Source organism: Echinops telfairi, unplaced genomic scaffold (assembly GCF_000313985.2).
Source record: "Echinops telfairi isolate 266 unplaced genomic scaffold, ASM31398v2 ScPeMD7_655;HRSCAF=1070, whole genome shotgun sequence".
Classification (NCBI taxonomy): Eukaryota; Metazoa; Chordata; class Mammalia; order Afrosoricida; family Tenrecidae; genus Echinops; species Echinops telfairi.
Window position 1 is genome coordinate 32,262,886 of NW_022104553.1, and position 11,640 is coordinate 32,274,525.

Sequence of the window (11,640 nt, forward strand, 5' to 3'; positions counted from 1 at the left end):
AGCTGGGGGGCAAGATCTTGTGGCAGATTCCATCCAACACCACAGTGCCTTAAGATTCTGCCTCTCAGAAGCCAACGTACCTTGCGTTCTTAGATCAATCCAGTGCTGCCAAACTACCAAGAACCGAGAGCCAAGGGGCATGGCCACCCCATCTTCTGTGGGCTAGGCTCCCAGCCACCAGGAGACTGGAAATCTATGAGTTCAAAGTGTTACGGATCCTAGGACATGCTGGTTCTTGGAACATAGGCCCAAGGGCAGCAAGGAAGGTAGGTTATTCAAGGCCCAGAGACCAGTGTCTTGGGTCCTGAGGTGTCAATGACCTCAGAACTAACTTGGGTGGCATCAGGAACCTCAGGGTCTTAAATCCAAGACTCAAAGCTCCTGGAGGTACTAATTTGGGTAGGTGGGCTTCCGGTGGGAGGTCTTTCCTGGGTCCCGAACTTTGCAGCTGACATCTGGGTCTTGCAGGGTTTCAAAGTGGATCTCCCAATGCATTTTAGTCCCACAGCATCTCATGTTTGAATAGACTCAAGGACTCGGGACGTCTTAAAAGCCTGGATTCCTGGAGAGCCTGAGGTTGCTTAGGCATTAGATTTAGGGCATCTTGGGGAAAGAAAGTGGTTAATATACAACACCGTGATGTCTCAGGGCCTGCAGGATTAGGGCCTGGGGTGCTGGAGTTATCTGGGACCTCTCACATATGCATCCCCCCTGGGTCTAGGTCACCACTCAGAGACCATTCTGGGATGTCCTGCCATTTCAAGATCGGAGGGTAATAGGATCCAGGCAAGGCCTGCTCTTGGCAATTCTATCTGATCCTGGAACCCTGTCCTCTGAGAGATCACGGTGCCAGGTGGAACTAGATCTGCCCTGGTCATTTGGTCTCGGGCCTGGGCTTGGGGGGAGATCTGTGTGCAGTCTTGGAAACTCACAGGGGCAGTTCTACCCTGTCCTACAGAGTCGTTATGAGCTGGCATCGATCGGATGGCAGTGAGCGTGTGTGTTTGGTTTGGATTTGGTGGGAGACGGAACACCTGGGAATGCCTGGCGTCTTCTCCTTACCTAATGCAACTACAACAGAAGTGCCACGAAGGGGGGACTGTAACAGATTTATTTTCTCACTGTTGAGGAGGCTAGAAGTCCAGGTCAGGGTGCTGGCCTGGAAGGCCGATGATCCTGGTCACTCTGGAGTTGCTCTCCCGGGAAATCTTCCAGTGGCCTGGCTTCTCTCTTCCCCATCCTCCTTTGGTGACTCTTTTATAGCTCAGAAGAGACTGCTTTAGAACACACCCTACACTAATTCTGTCCATTAACATAACAAAGATGACCCACTCCCTAATGGGACTAGAACCAAGGGCATAGAGGTTAGGAGGAACAACACTTATTTTTTTTGGGGGGGGGCACAACACCTGGACCCCCAGTCCTGGCCATAAGTGGGGGCACCAGAACTCAGTATCCCAGTGGCCTCTTGGGCAGACATCCCAAAAATCCTGGGTCGGGGGCTGGGGGAAACGTCTCTCACTTCCTAGACTGGGGATCCAGGTCCCAGGTCTGGGACTTCACAAACCAAACCCAAACTCCAAATTCTGGGCGTGCCTGGGTTTGGGTTTGGGGGTCTAATGGAGTCCACTGTCCAGGACCCTCCATTTTGGGTCCTCCGTCGGGCAACGGGGGACCCACCACGCCGTCCTCACCGCGCAGCCTCCTCGTGGCGACCCCCGCAGCCCGCACAGCCGTAGCGCGCGGCGACCCAGTGGCAGGCGCGCAGCGGCGCGTAGCAGCAGAGGCAGGGCACAGCGAGCGACAAGGCTGCCAGCGCGGCCCACGGGGCGCGGGTGGCCCGGCTCGCAGGCGCACGGGTCCGAGAAGTCGCCCTCGGCGTCCGACAGGCAGTGGTAGAGCAAGCTCTCGGCGCACCAGAGGCAGCTGAGGCGGCGCACCAGGAGGCGACCCGGGTCGGGGGCCTCTGCGCAGCGGCCACCACGGCCGTCGGCGCGGGGGCGAAAGGGCGCCCGGCAGTGCAGGCAGCGCGCCACCTCCTCCGCCTCCGGGGAGGCCTTGGTGGGCGCCCCGGCGGGGCTCAGGCCTGGGGGTGGGCGTGCTGGGGGCGCCGGAGGTACCGCCTCAGGCAGAGCTGCAGGGAGGGCCGCGGGGGGCCCCAGTGCGGCACCCCTCAAGGCCCCGGTCTTGGCGAAGCGCACCACGCAGGTGGACAGGGCGAGGGGTGGGGGCGGCCCGGCGCGCCGGTAATCCTCATAGCCTCGGCCACCCCAGCCAGGACCCCCGGGCCCCACCAGCGGCTCAGCGGGCTCCGGGGCCCCCGTGAGGCGCAGCAGTGGAGGGGAGCTCTGTAAGACAGATCGACACGCAGGGTCTGCAACTCCGCACGTCCCGCACTCCCACCTCAATCCGTCCCAGGAGACCCAATGCAAACACAGGATCACAGGTTCGCTAACTCTGTCTCCCCAGAGGCTCCAGGGTCCCAGACTCAGGCTTTGAAGATCCCCGCCAGCTCCTCATTCTGGGGTCCCGGAGTGGCCCCCGCCCCCACCCACAGCCTGCTCCACTCCCTCACTCCCCGGGGAGGGGGGGGTCACACCCAAAGTGCAGGAGGCTGGGGAAGCCACCACCCAGGAACTCGGGTCTCTCTCTAAACCCCCCACCAGCCTCGTCACACCCGTAGCGTGTTCGGGTGTTTGTCCTGGCTCTTGCCCATGAAGGGCCCCAGGGTCTTGCCCCACTCCCGCAGGTGCCGCCTGCTTCCTTTCTTCAGCCCCCAAAGTCGCACCTGGGCAGAGGAGCGGCGCTGAGGGGGCGTGGCCGGCCTGAAGCCCGAAGAGGTCTCCCCGGTGATGATGGGGGCCGACCCCCCAGCAGAAGACGTCTCCTGCCGGCTGTGACTGGAGGAGTCGCTGTCCACATGAGACTGGAAAAGATTGCAGGCCTTGGCTGGGGGACCTCCAGTCTCAGCAACCCCCTCACATAGAAAACCCCCACTCAGGCCAAGAGCAGAGGGCTTTAGCAGTGGGAGGTCTCCCTAAGGCACTGACCGGTGTATACACCATTTCCTCCCCCTCGGTGTGGGCAGCATTCCTGAGTCTACCCCTGTAAAGGGCTGAGGCCCTGCCCTGGGCACAGAGCGAGCTAGGAATGATCACTCTCTTTATATTAGACCCCCATATTCTTATCTGGAAGAGCGCTGGTGGATGCATCAAGCTACCAACAGCAAGGTCAACAGTTTGAAACCACCAGCCAGCTCTGAGGCAGAAAGAAGGGGCTTTCTACTCCCTTAAAAATGTTACCCACAGGGGCAGTTCTCCCCTGCCTTTTAGGCTCCATGGCACTGCATATTCTTACCTGCAAGGATCCCTGGTGGTGCAGTAGGTTAAGCATTGCCATGAGAAACCAAAGTTCAATGGTTCAAACCCACCAGCCTCTCTGTGGGAGAAAGATGAGGCCGCTGGCTTCCGTGAAGGCAGTCACACTCTGTCCTCTAGGCTCCCATTGAGTTGCAATTCCACTCAAGGGCAATGGGTTAGGGATGTGGTGTGTTCTTAGCTGCTCAGCTCACTGACCTGCGGGACTTCACCCCACACTTTTCCCTTCTTGGGGGGGGCCCTCTCCCTTGGGAGTCAGCCTTCTGCCTAACGGCAAGTCTTTCTCCGGGTGCTTCTGACCACCTGGAAGGCCCTTCTAACCAGGATCCCCATCCAACCCAGGCTTGGCCCCTCACCAGCTGATAGGTCACTGCTGGGCCTCTTGGTGTCCTGTCTGTACCTTGGGGCTGATTTCAAGCTCCTCAGCTTACCATTTACAAAAAGCACACACTCAATGCCCAGGTCATGTGTGCCCAGCTCAGGGAGGCAAACATGAGGATGGGAGAGGGGGTCTGGGAGACACAGCACCACTGTGGTCCCACCTCCATCCGGGCTATGGGAGCCCCTGGGGCTGCCCAGGGTCCCAGCCTTGCTCCTCTCCCAATTTCTACTGTCCCCCCAAACAACCCAAACCAGACACACTGCCATCAAGTTGATGCCAACTCATAGCGACCAACCCTCTCGGACAGGGTAGAACGGCCTCTGTGGGTTTCTGAAGCTGGCACCCTTTACAAGAGTAGCAGGGCTTGTCTTTCTCCCATAGAGTGGCTGGTGTTTTCGAACTGCTGTCTTTGTGGTTAGCAGTACAATGAATAATCCCTAGGCCACCAGGGCTTCCCTGTACCTCCTAAGTGCCAAATTGAGCACCCCCCCCCACAGCCCCCATTACCTTCATTTGTGCACATTCAACACACTGTAGTGACCATTGAGTGCATGCCAGGCACTGCTTCGAGTGCACAGGATGCAGCCAGAAGCAATTAGTCAAAGACTCCTGCCTGCTTGAGTGGCCAGCCTCGCATGGGAGCTGGGCAGAGAGCTAACCGGTAAGAAAAAGATGGAATCCACTACAGATAAAGCCCTCAGGACCAGTATCGAGAGTGGCCACACCAGAAGGGGAAGGGGAAGGAGGCGGGAGAAAGGGGGATCTGATCGCAGTGATCTACCTACAACCCCCTCGCAGGGGAATGGACAACTGAAAAGTGAGTGAAGGGAGTCATTGGTCATGAAAAAATAGTAATAATTTACAAGTTATCAAGGGTGGGGGAGGGAGGAGGAAAGTGAGGAGCTGATACCAAGGGCTCAGGTAGAAACAAAGTGTTTTGAGAATGATGAGGGCAAAAAATGTACAAATGTGCTTGACACGATGGATGGATTGTGAGAATAGTTGTACGAGTCCCCAATAAAATGATATTTTTTAAAAAGAAAAAAAAAAAGATCTCTCTTGAAAGCAAATTAGGAAACTAGTCCTGGAAGATGGACAACTAGAATAGGATGAGGGGTACTGGGGCTCCCAAGTGTTTTTTAGGCTGCCCCCAGGAGGGCCTCAAGGAGGTGATGTTTGCATAAAGCCTTATGGGAAAGGAAGGGAAGGAGCCACAGGGCCATTTAGGGGAAGAGTGTTCAGTAGCAGAGGGACCAGCCAGTGCAAGGTCCCTGGGCCAGGTTCCTGCTTCCCTATTGGAGGCACAGTGCGCCAGGGGGCCAGGAGGGTAGGGCAGAGTGAATGAGCCGGGCGAGGAACAGGGGGCCAGGTGGTGTGGAATCTTGTGCCCCAGTGAGGACTTTTGTCCTTGACCCTGAGCGATGGAGTCTGTCCCGGGAGAGTTCTGAACCAGGGCAGGCTGTGATCTGACTGAGGTCACAGTAAGGTCCCCCTGGCTGCCACTGGGGGACAGACTGGAGGTGGGCAGGGTGGGGTGGTGGGGAGAAGAATGGGCAGGTGGTGGAAGCTGTTAGAAAGGGCCTGGTGCAAGAAGATGGGAGAGGCAAGTTCTGATCCTTTACAAAGTGGGGTCAGTCTTTTCTGACAGGGGAGATGAAACAAACAAGAGCAACAACAACAAAAACCTTACTGCCAGCAAATCTATTCTGACTCACGGCAACCTTTCCGGACAGGGTAGAACTGCCCCAGTGGGTTTCTGAGACTAACTCTTTACGGGAGTAGAAAGCTCCATCTTTCTTTGAGGAGAGGCTGGTGGTTTCAAATGACCGACCTTGTGCTTAGCAGTTCAATGTGTAACCACTGTGCCACCAGCGTTCCACCTGAGAAAAGGGACTTGGTTTTTTGTTTACTGATGTAGCCCTAGTAGATAAAACCCTGCCAGGCAGACAGAGCTGAAAGATTGTGCCAATTGCATGAGGAGAGAAACTGGAATGGCTGAGATGAAAGTGATGCTCTTCATTGTCATTTGGATCCACCAGATGTTGCCTGGGGCCCCTGCCCTCCCAGCTCAGTCTGGGGGCTCACTCACCGTCAGAGGGCAGGGAGTCTCAGCTGTGTCCTGGGAATGGGAGGAGGAGGAGGAGGAGGAAGAGGAGGGTGTGAGCGAGCCTGGGGGGCAGGAAGAAAGGTCAGAGATGAAATCACTGGGCCTCTGCTCCTCCTGCCCCAACTCCAGCACCCACCACCTGCACCACCCACCTGGGCCCAGGGCAGCCAGAGCAGCCAGCAGAGCCTTCTGAAACTCGTCAGCCTCTGCGGGGCTCTGGAATGTCAGTCCAAACTTGCAGTCACCCAGGCTCCAGTGGTGGAAGATGGGGTTCACCTTGTTGTAAACCAAACCTGGCTTCAGGGTACACTCTAAAGTGGTCTGAGGGGGCAGGAAGGGACAAGAGGGGATAGGTCACCTCCACTCAGCCAGGCATACCCATGCCTTCTCCTCAACCCCTGCAGCCTGTGCACCCCAGTTCCATCTCCCTGAACCCCAAGACCACTCCTCAATTTTCTCAAACACACCTCTGATCCTCTAATATTTTCCCCAAGCTCCTGCATCTTCCTGACACTCCTATGAGAACCCTCAAATCTCACTGAATGCCTCGAAATGTATTGCTAATTGCCTTCCAATTACCCACTGTCCCCACATTTCTCAGTTGTGTTCCCCAAAGTCATTGTACACCTTGAAATACCACAGTGAACCCCTTCCTGAACCATGCATCTCCGGCAAACCTTACTCAAATATACTGTTCCATTCATAGGATGCCGATCCACACCCAGGGCGCCTCATAGCCTCACCTGCCACATCCAATTCCCTCCCACCATTACAAACCCACCCCCTCCGGCTCCTCTTGGCCCTGGCTCTGAAATGCACCCCCTCCCCCATGCCTCTGCAGGCAATCCCAATCTTTCTACTCCATCCCCAGCTGGCTGGGTAATACTGCCCCTCCCCGGCAGGCCACTTCACCCAGAATTTCCGGCTGAACCCACACAGAGGATGGCAAACCCAATCTGACATTTCCAAATTCCACCCCCAATCCAAGGCCTTGCTGAGTTTAGGCCAGGAGGGGCCGGGTGGTATAGGCCTTTGTGGCCCATGGCAAGGGTCTCTAAATCAGAGAAAGCTTTAGAGGACATGTGAACAGAGGAGGTGCCCAAGGACTTTGAGTGGGAAGAGACTAGGACAGGTAGGAGCAAGCCAGTGTGCACACACAGGAGCAGGTGGACCAGTGACAGCCCAGCAGGAGAGGGTGGTGGACAGGGCCTACTTAGTGCCCCCAATAATCCCCGAAGCTCCCAGCTCTCATCTCCAGTGGGCAGATATTCTCGTCCAAACCCCATCCCATAATCCGTTGGATTCCCAGGCTGGAAGATACACCACCCCTCTCCTTAGCAGCCCTCCCCCATCTCAGCCCCAGCCCCGTGCCTGCCCGGCCAGTCCCCACGCCCTCTCCATCCCCCAGACCCCAGAGTGGCTCACTTTCTGGTCCCGGAGGCGCTCCCCGTGGATGACGTAGTGCCCTTGGCGGGCCCCCCCATCGGGCCTGGCCCCTCGGACCTGACACAGGCTCACCTGGCTGAGGCCCCCGCCCCCCACAGGCAGCCAGCCACCACTGGAGTCATCTCGGGTCATCACCACTGCTCGGACCTGCACCATGTACCTGGAGGTGGGGGGGAGGGGGCAGAGACAACAACGTCAGTGAGCCCAAGCCTGCTCCCGGATAGATTCTGCCTCACTCCAACCCTCGGCAGCCTCTCATCTTCATCTCTCCCACGGAGATCCATGGAAAAACCCCTTCCCCCATCGCCATTACCTCCACTCTGCCTTCAGCTCCCCCCCACCCTTTTCGTCTGGCCCACCTCCCCCAACCCACGCCCACCTCATTCCTTCCACAACAGCTGCTTTCTTGCCTGGTTCATTTCTTGCCTACCTTGTCCCCCACCCCCACCCCCATGGCCTTGGATTTCCACCTCCCCTCCTCCCACTGCTCTCCCTCTCCTCCCGCAATACGGCCCCACCCATCACCTCCCCTAAAAAACTGGGGTGCCTGCGCATATGTATTTTCCGAGGACCCACCAACCCCTACACTGCCTTCGCACACGTCGCTCAGGGCACTGGCTGGGTAAGAAAGCCAGCTTCCCACCCTCCCTCTCCTTCCCGGATTTATGAATGAGACCGGATGGAAAGCTCACGGAGTCAGCCAGCAATGGGAAGATGGGTTGGGAGAAAACCAGAAATGGCCAGAGCGAGACCGAGGAGATGGAGGCAGAGCGGCCGAAGGAGGCATCTCCAGAGAACATTTCATTCACAAAAAACAAGCCTCAAGGCCCCAGCAGAGGGAAAGCAAAGGGGATCGCGTAGGAGGAGGGCGGACTGATCAGCGCCTACCCCAGCATCCTTCAGAACCATTTTACCCCTTCTCCCGTCCGTCCCCCACACCCCTCACCAGCTCTAGGGACCTAGTCCTCCACCCAGTTAGCAGGACGAGCGTCCAGTCCCTCACTGCCACTCAGCATAGGGACCTTGGCATCCCAACCTTAGGGACTCCGGCCACCAGCTCTAGCCCCCTCCCCCACCTACAGGCTACCGGGTTTCTACGGTCTCCGGGAGGGGAAGGGGCAGCCGCAGCGCCCCCAGCCCCCTTTTCTCAATGGGATGGGATTTTGTGAATGAGCAGTCACGTGACGCGGCTTCCTTTGTCCGCCCGCCTCCCCCGGACAACAGGTGAAGCCGGCAAAGAGGACAAGGGTCTCCCCAGGCCTAGCCCAGGGGCATCAGGATGTCTGGGTGCCCTGAGTTCCCCGCACATCAGTGACACTCCGGGAGAGGGGCCCCTAGAGCTCCTCTATGGTGGGGGGTCCAGGATGGAATTTTATGAATGGGGCGTCCGTGGTGGAAGTCTAGGCCCCCAAAAGGAGGTTGCCCTCCCAAATGGCTGCCGCGCAGTTTGGGGGCCTCCCCTCCCTAGTCCTCCTAGTTAGGGTCCAAGGGTCGCCCGGTGGACAGGTGGCGCAGCGCGGTCCCCGCCGCCTCCTCACCGGGGCAGGCGGTCCGTCCGCCCCCGCCCACTCGCCCCCCTCGGCACCTGCCTGGGAGGCTCCAGCCGGGCTCCGAGCGGCGGCGACGCGGCCTCATTCTCCTCCGCTGCGCTCCGGCTTCCCGGCTGGCTCCAGCCGCGCTGGAGACGGGCACCAGGAGCCGGGTCGAGGGGCAGGGAGGGGGGACCTGGAAAGCGGGTGGAGGGAGGAGGGGGCGGCCTAAGGGGAGGGGTAAACGCGAAGAGGGAGGATTTGCCCGCTGGGTCCTAGAGCCCGGCTCCAGACCTCGCCAACAGCCCCCAGCCCCCATGTTCCCAAGGCCCAGAAGGAATCCCCCACCTCCTCCCCTGCACGCGCCATTGGTACTAGAGGATATGAGAAGGGGTCCCAGGCAGGTCTGGGACTCAGGGCTCTAAACAGGTGGGGGCTTATGCCTCAGGTTCTAAATGGGTGGGGCTGGGGCGTCCGCCAGGGTTCGAGAAGGGGCGGGGCGAGACGGGAGCCTTCGCAAAGGGGCGGGGTCTCTGAGTGCAAGGATCTGAGTGAGCGTCATGGAAGGGGCGGGTCAGCGGTGGAGGGGCTTTCTGGGCGGGCCCGAGAAAGGATAGGGTCTTTGGAGGAGGGGGTGCCGCGTCCTAAAGGGGCGGAGCTCAGAAGTAAGTGGTTCTGGAGCAGGGTAAACGAGGGGTCCAAAAGGGAGGAGCTTCGGAGCTGTTTGTCGTGGGCGGGGTTCTGGAAAAAGGACACACTGGGAGGGGAGGGGCACCCTAAAGGGGCGGGGCTACGACCAACGTTCTAAAGCGGTGGGCTGCAGACGAACGGATGCGGGATGGGAAAGAAAACCGCCGAGTATTTCCAAGGGTGAAGCAGGTTCGTAAGGGGAGGGCGGGGTCTCGAGCCCAGGGGCGGGGCCTAGATCTCGGAATCCGCCTCCGCTGTCTGGTCTTCACCCGCACCGCGTTCTTTACGGTTATTTCCTGCTACGGCCGTTCCCCGCCCTGCCCTGGGCCCCGGGGGACCCAGTCTGAACTTGGTTCCGCTGGAGGAGTCGGTGAGCGGGGACCTCGGAGCGGAGGCGGAGCCGAGGCGGGGCTTGGAGAAAGGCGTGGAGCCAGAGCGCTGACAGTGCGGGTCAACCTTAGAGCAGAAGTGTAAGAGGGCTGGAGGGCTTGCTGCCGTCTAGGAAAAAGCCACCCCCCCCCAAAAAAAAAACCCTCACAGCTATTGAGTCAATTCTGGCTTATAGCAAACTGAATAGGTCAGGTGAACTGCCCTGCTCCGTGGGTTTCTGAGACTGCAACTCTACAGGAGTAGAAAGTCTCATCTTTCTCCCCCCACACCCCCCCCCACCAGCCACTGGTGGTTTAGCAGTGCTGGCCATGCGGTTATCAGCCCAATGTGTAACCGGTACACCCCGGCTCCCAAGAAAAGGGCAAGACCCAAATAATCAGAGGGTTAGAGGTGAGACCCAGAGATTAGCATGACCGGAATAGCTGGTATTTGTTAGGTAGAGGTACAGTTTTAGGGGAGTGGAGATGGAGGTATTCCCTCAAAATTGGGAGTGGGGAGGAGGACCTAGGGGGCGCGACTTGGAGAAACCTGACCTCCTTGTAGCCCTGTAGGCTACTGGGCACACCCACCATGGCTGGTGTGACTGAGACCAGAAGGTGGACAAGATCTGAGTTTACAAGCCTGGAGACTAGGGGCATGGCCAACATGAGGGACCATTCAAGGAGCAGAGATGGCTCTTTAGAGTCGCGGGTTGGAGCATAGGGCTTAGATGTAGAGGCCAGGCCAGGAGTGCAGGTCTCCCCACCCCCACCGCCCAACAAAAACTCACTGCCATCAAGTTCATGTTCTAGACTCATAGTGAGTCTAGAACTGCCCCTATCCAAAGCTCTTTATAGAAAGCCACTGCTTTCTCCTGCGGACTGGCTGGTGGCATTGAACTGCTGGCCTTGCAGTTAGCAGCCCGGTGCATAACCACTGTGCCACCAGAGGTGCACAGGTCACCGCCTTCGTGTTCAATGCAGCACACAGCGACCCCGTAGGGCAGAGTAGAGCTGAGCCTGTGAGTTTCTGAGACTGTAACTCTTCACAGAAGTAGGAAAGGGGCCCCGTGATTTCAGGCTAGCAGCTGAAAATTGAGTAAGTCTTGGAGGTCAGGTGTGGGGGCCATTGTTTAAGGGCAGAATCAAGTTCAGCTAGCTTCCAAGGCCTTGGGCAGACTGATTTGTGGACTTTTTCTGACCACAGCCCCTGACCTCCATCCGAAATGGGGAATGTACAGTCGGAGCCATCAGCTGGCGGGGGCTCCCGAAAAGAGCAGGCCTTGGACCGCGTCTCCGACTCCCGCCGGGTGTCGCTGGTGGAGCCGGAGGTGACCCCCTCCTCCTCGGCCATGCGCCTGGCTCGAGGCCTGGGCGGCTGGCTCCCTGGCAGCTCCACACCTCCATGCCTTCTGGTACCCCCGGAGCCCGAGGCCGCACCCTCGCCCCTGCCTCTGGCCTTAGAACGGCCCTCGCCAGTACCGCCCCCTACAGAGGCAGCTGCAACCCGGGTCTCTACACCACCCCCGCCCCCTGTGGGCACCCTACTGCCCGGGCCTTCTAAGTGGCGAAAACCCACAGGCACCCCAGTGCCCCGGATCCGCGGCCTGCTGGAGGCGAGCCATCGCGGCCAGGGTGACCCTCTGAGCCTTCGCCCGCTGCCACAGGGTGACCCTCTGAGCCTTCGCCCGCTGCCACCACGGCCCCGGCAACTAACCCAAGAGAACCCCGCTCCCGCGGC

The 11,640-nt window shown here is 58.8% G+C and overlaps 2 protein-coding genes across 2 annotated transcripts in view; one reads left to right on the plus strand and one right to left on the minus strand.

Moving 5' to 3' along the window:
• Nucleotides 1-1,094: 1,094 nt before the first annotated feature.
• SPRED3 (sprouty related EVH1 domain containing 3) lies at nt 1,095-9,038 on the minus strand. The gene is given in 7 exon segments (XM_004715774.3): nt 1,095-1,826; nt 1,828-2,348; nt 2,789-2,926; nt 5,849-5,928; nt 6,019-6,187; nt 7,292-7,472; nt 8,902-9,038. Coding segments are annotated over 6 exon segments (1,221 nt in total). The 5' UTR covers nt 7,469-7,472; nt 8,902-9,038; the 3' UTR covers nt 1,095-1,690.
• Nucleotides 9,039-11,125: 2,087 nt separating this feature from the next.
• Nucleotides 11,126-11,640, plus strand: part of GGN (gametogenetin) — a 2,814-nt gene continuing 2,299 nt past the window's right edge. The window contains exon 1 of the mRNA XM_030886363.1: nt 11,126-11,640. Within this exon, the coding sequence (XP_030742223.1) occupies nt 11,126-11,640 (515 nt within the window).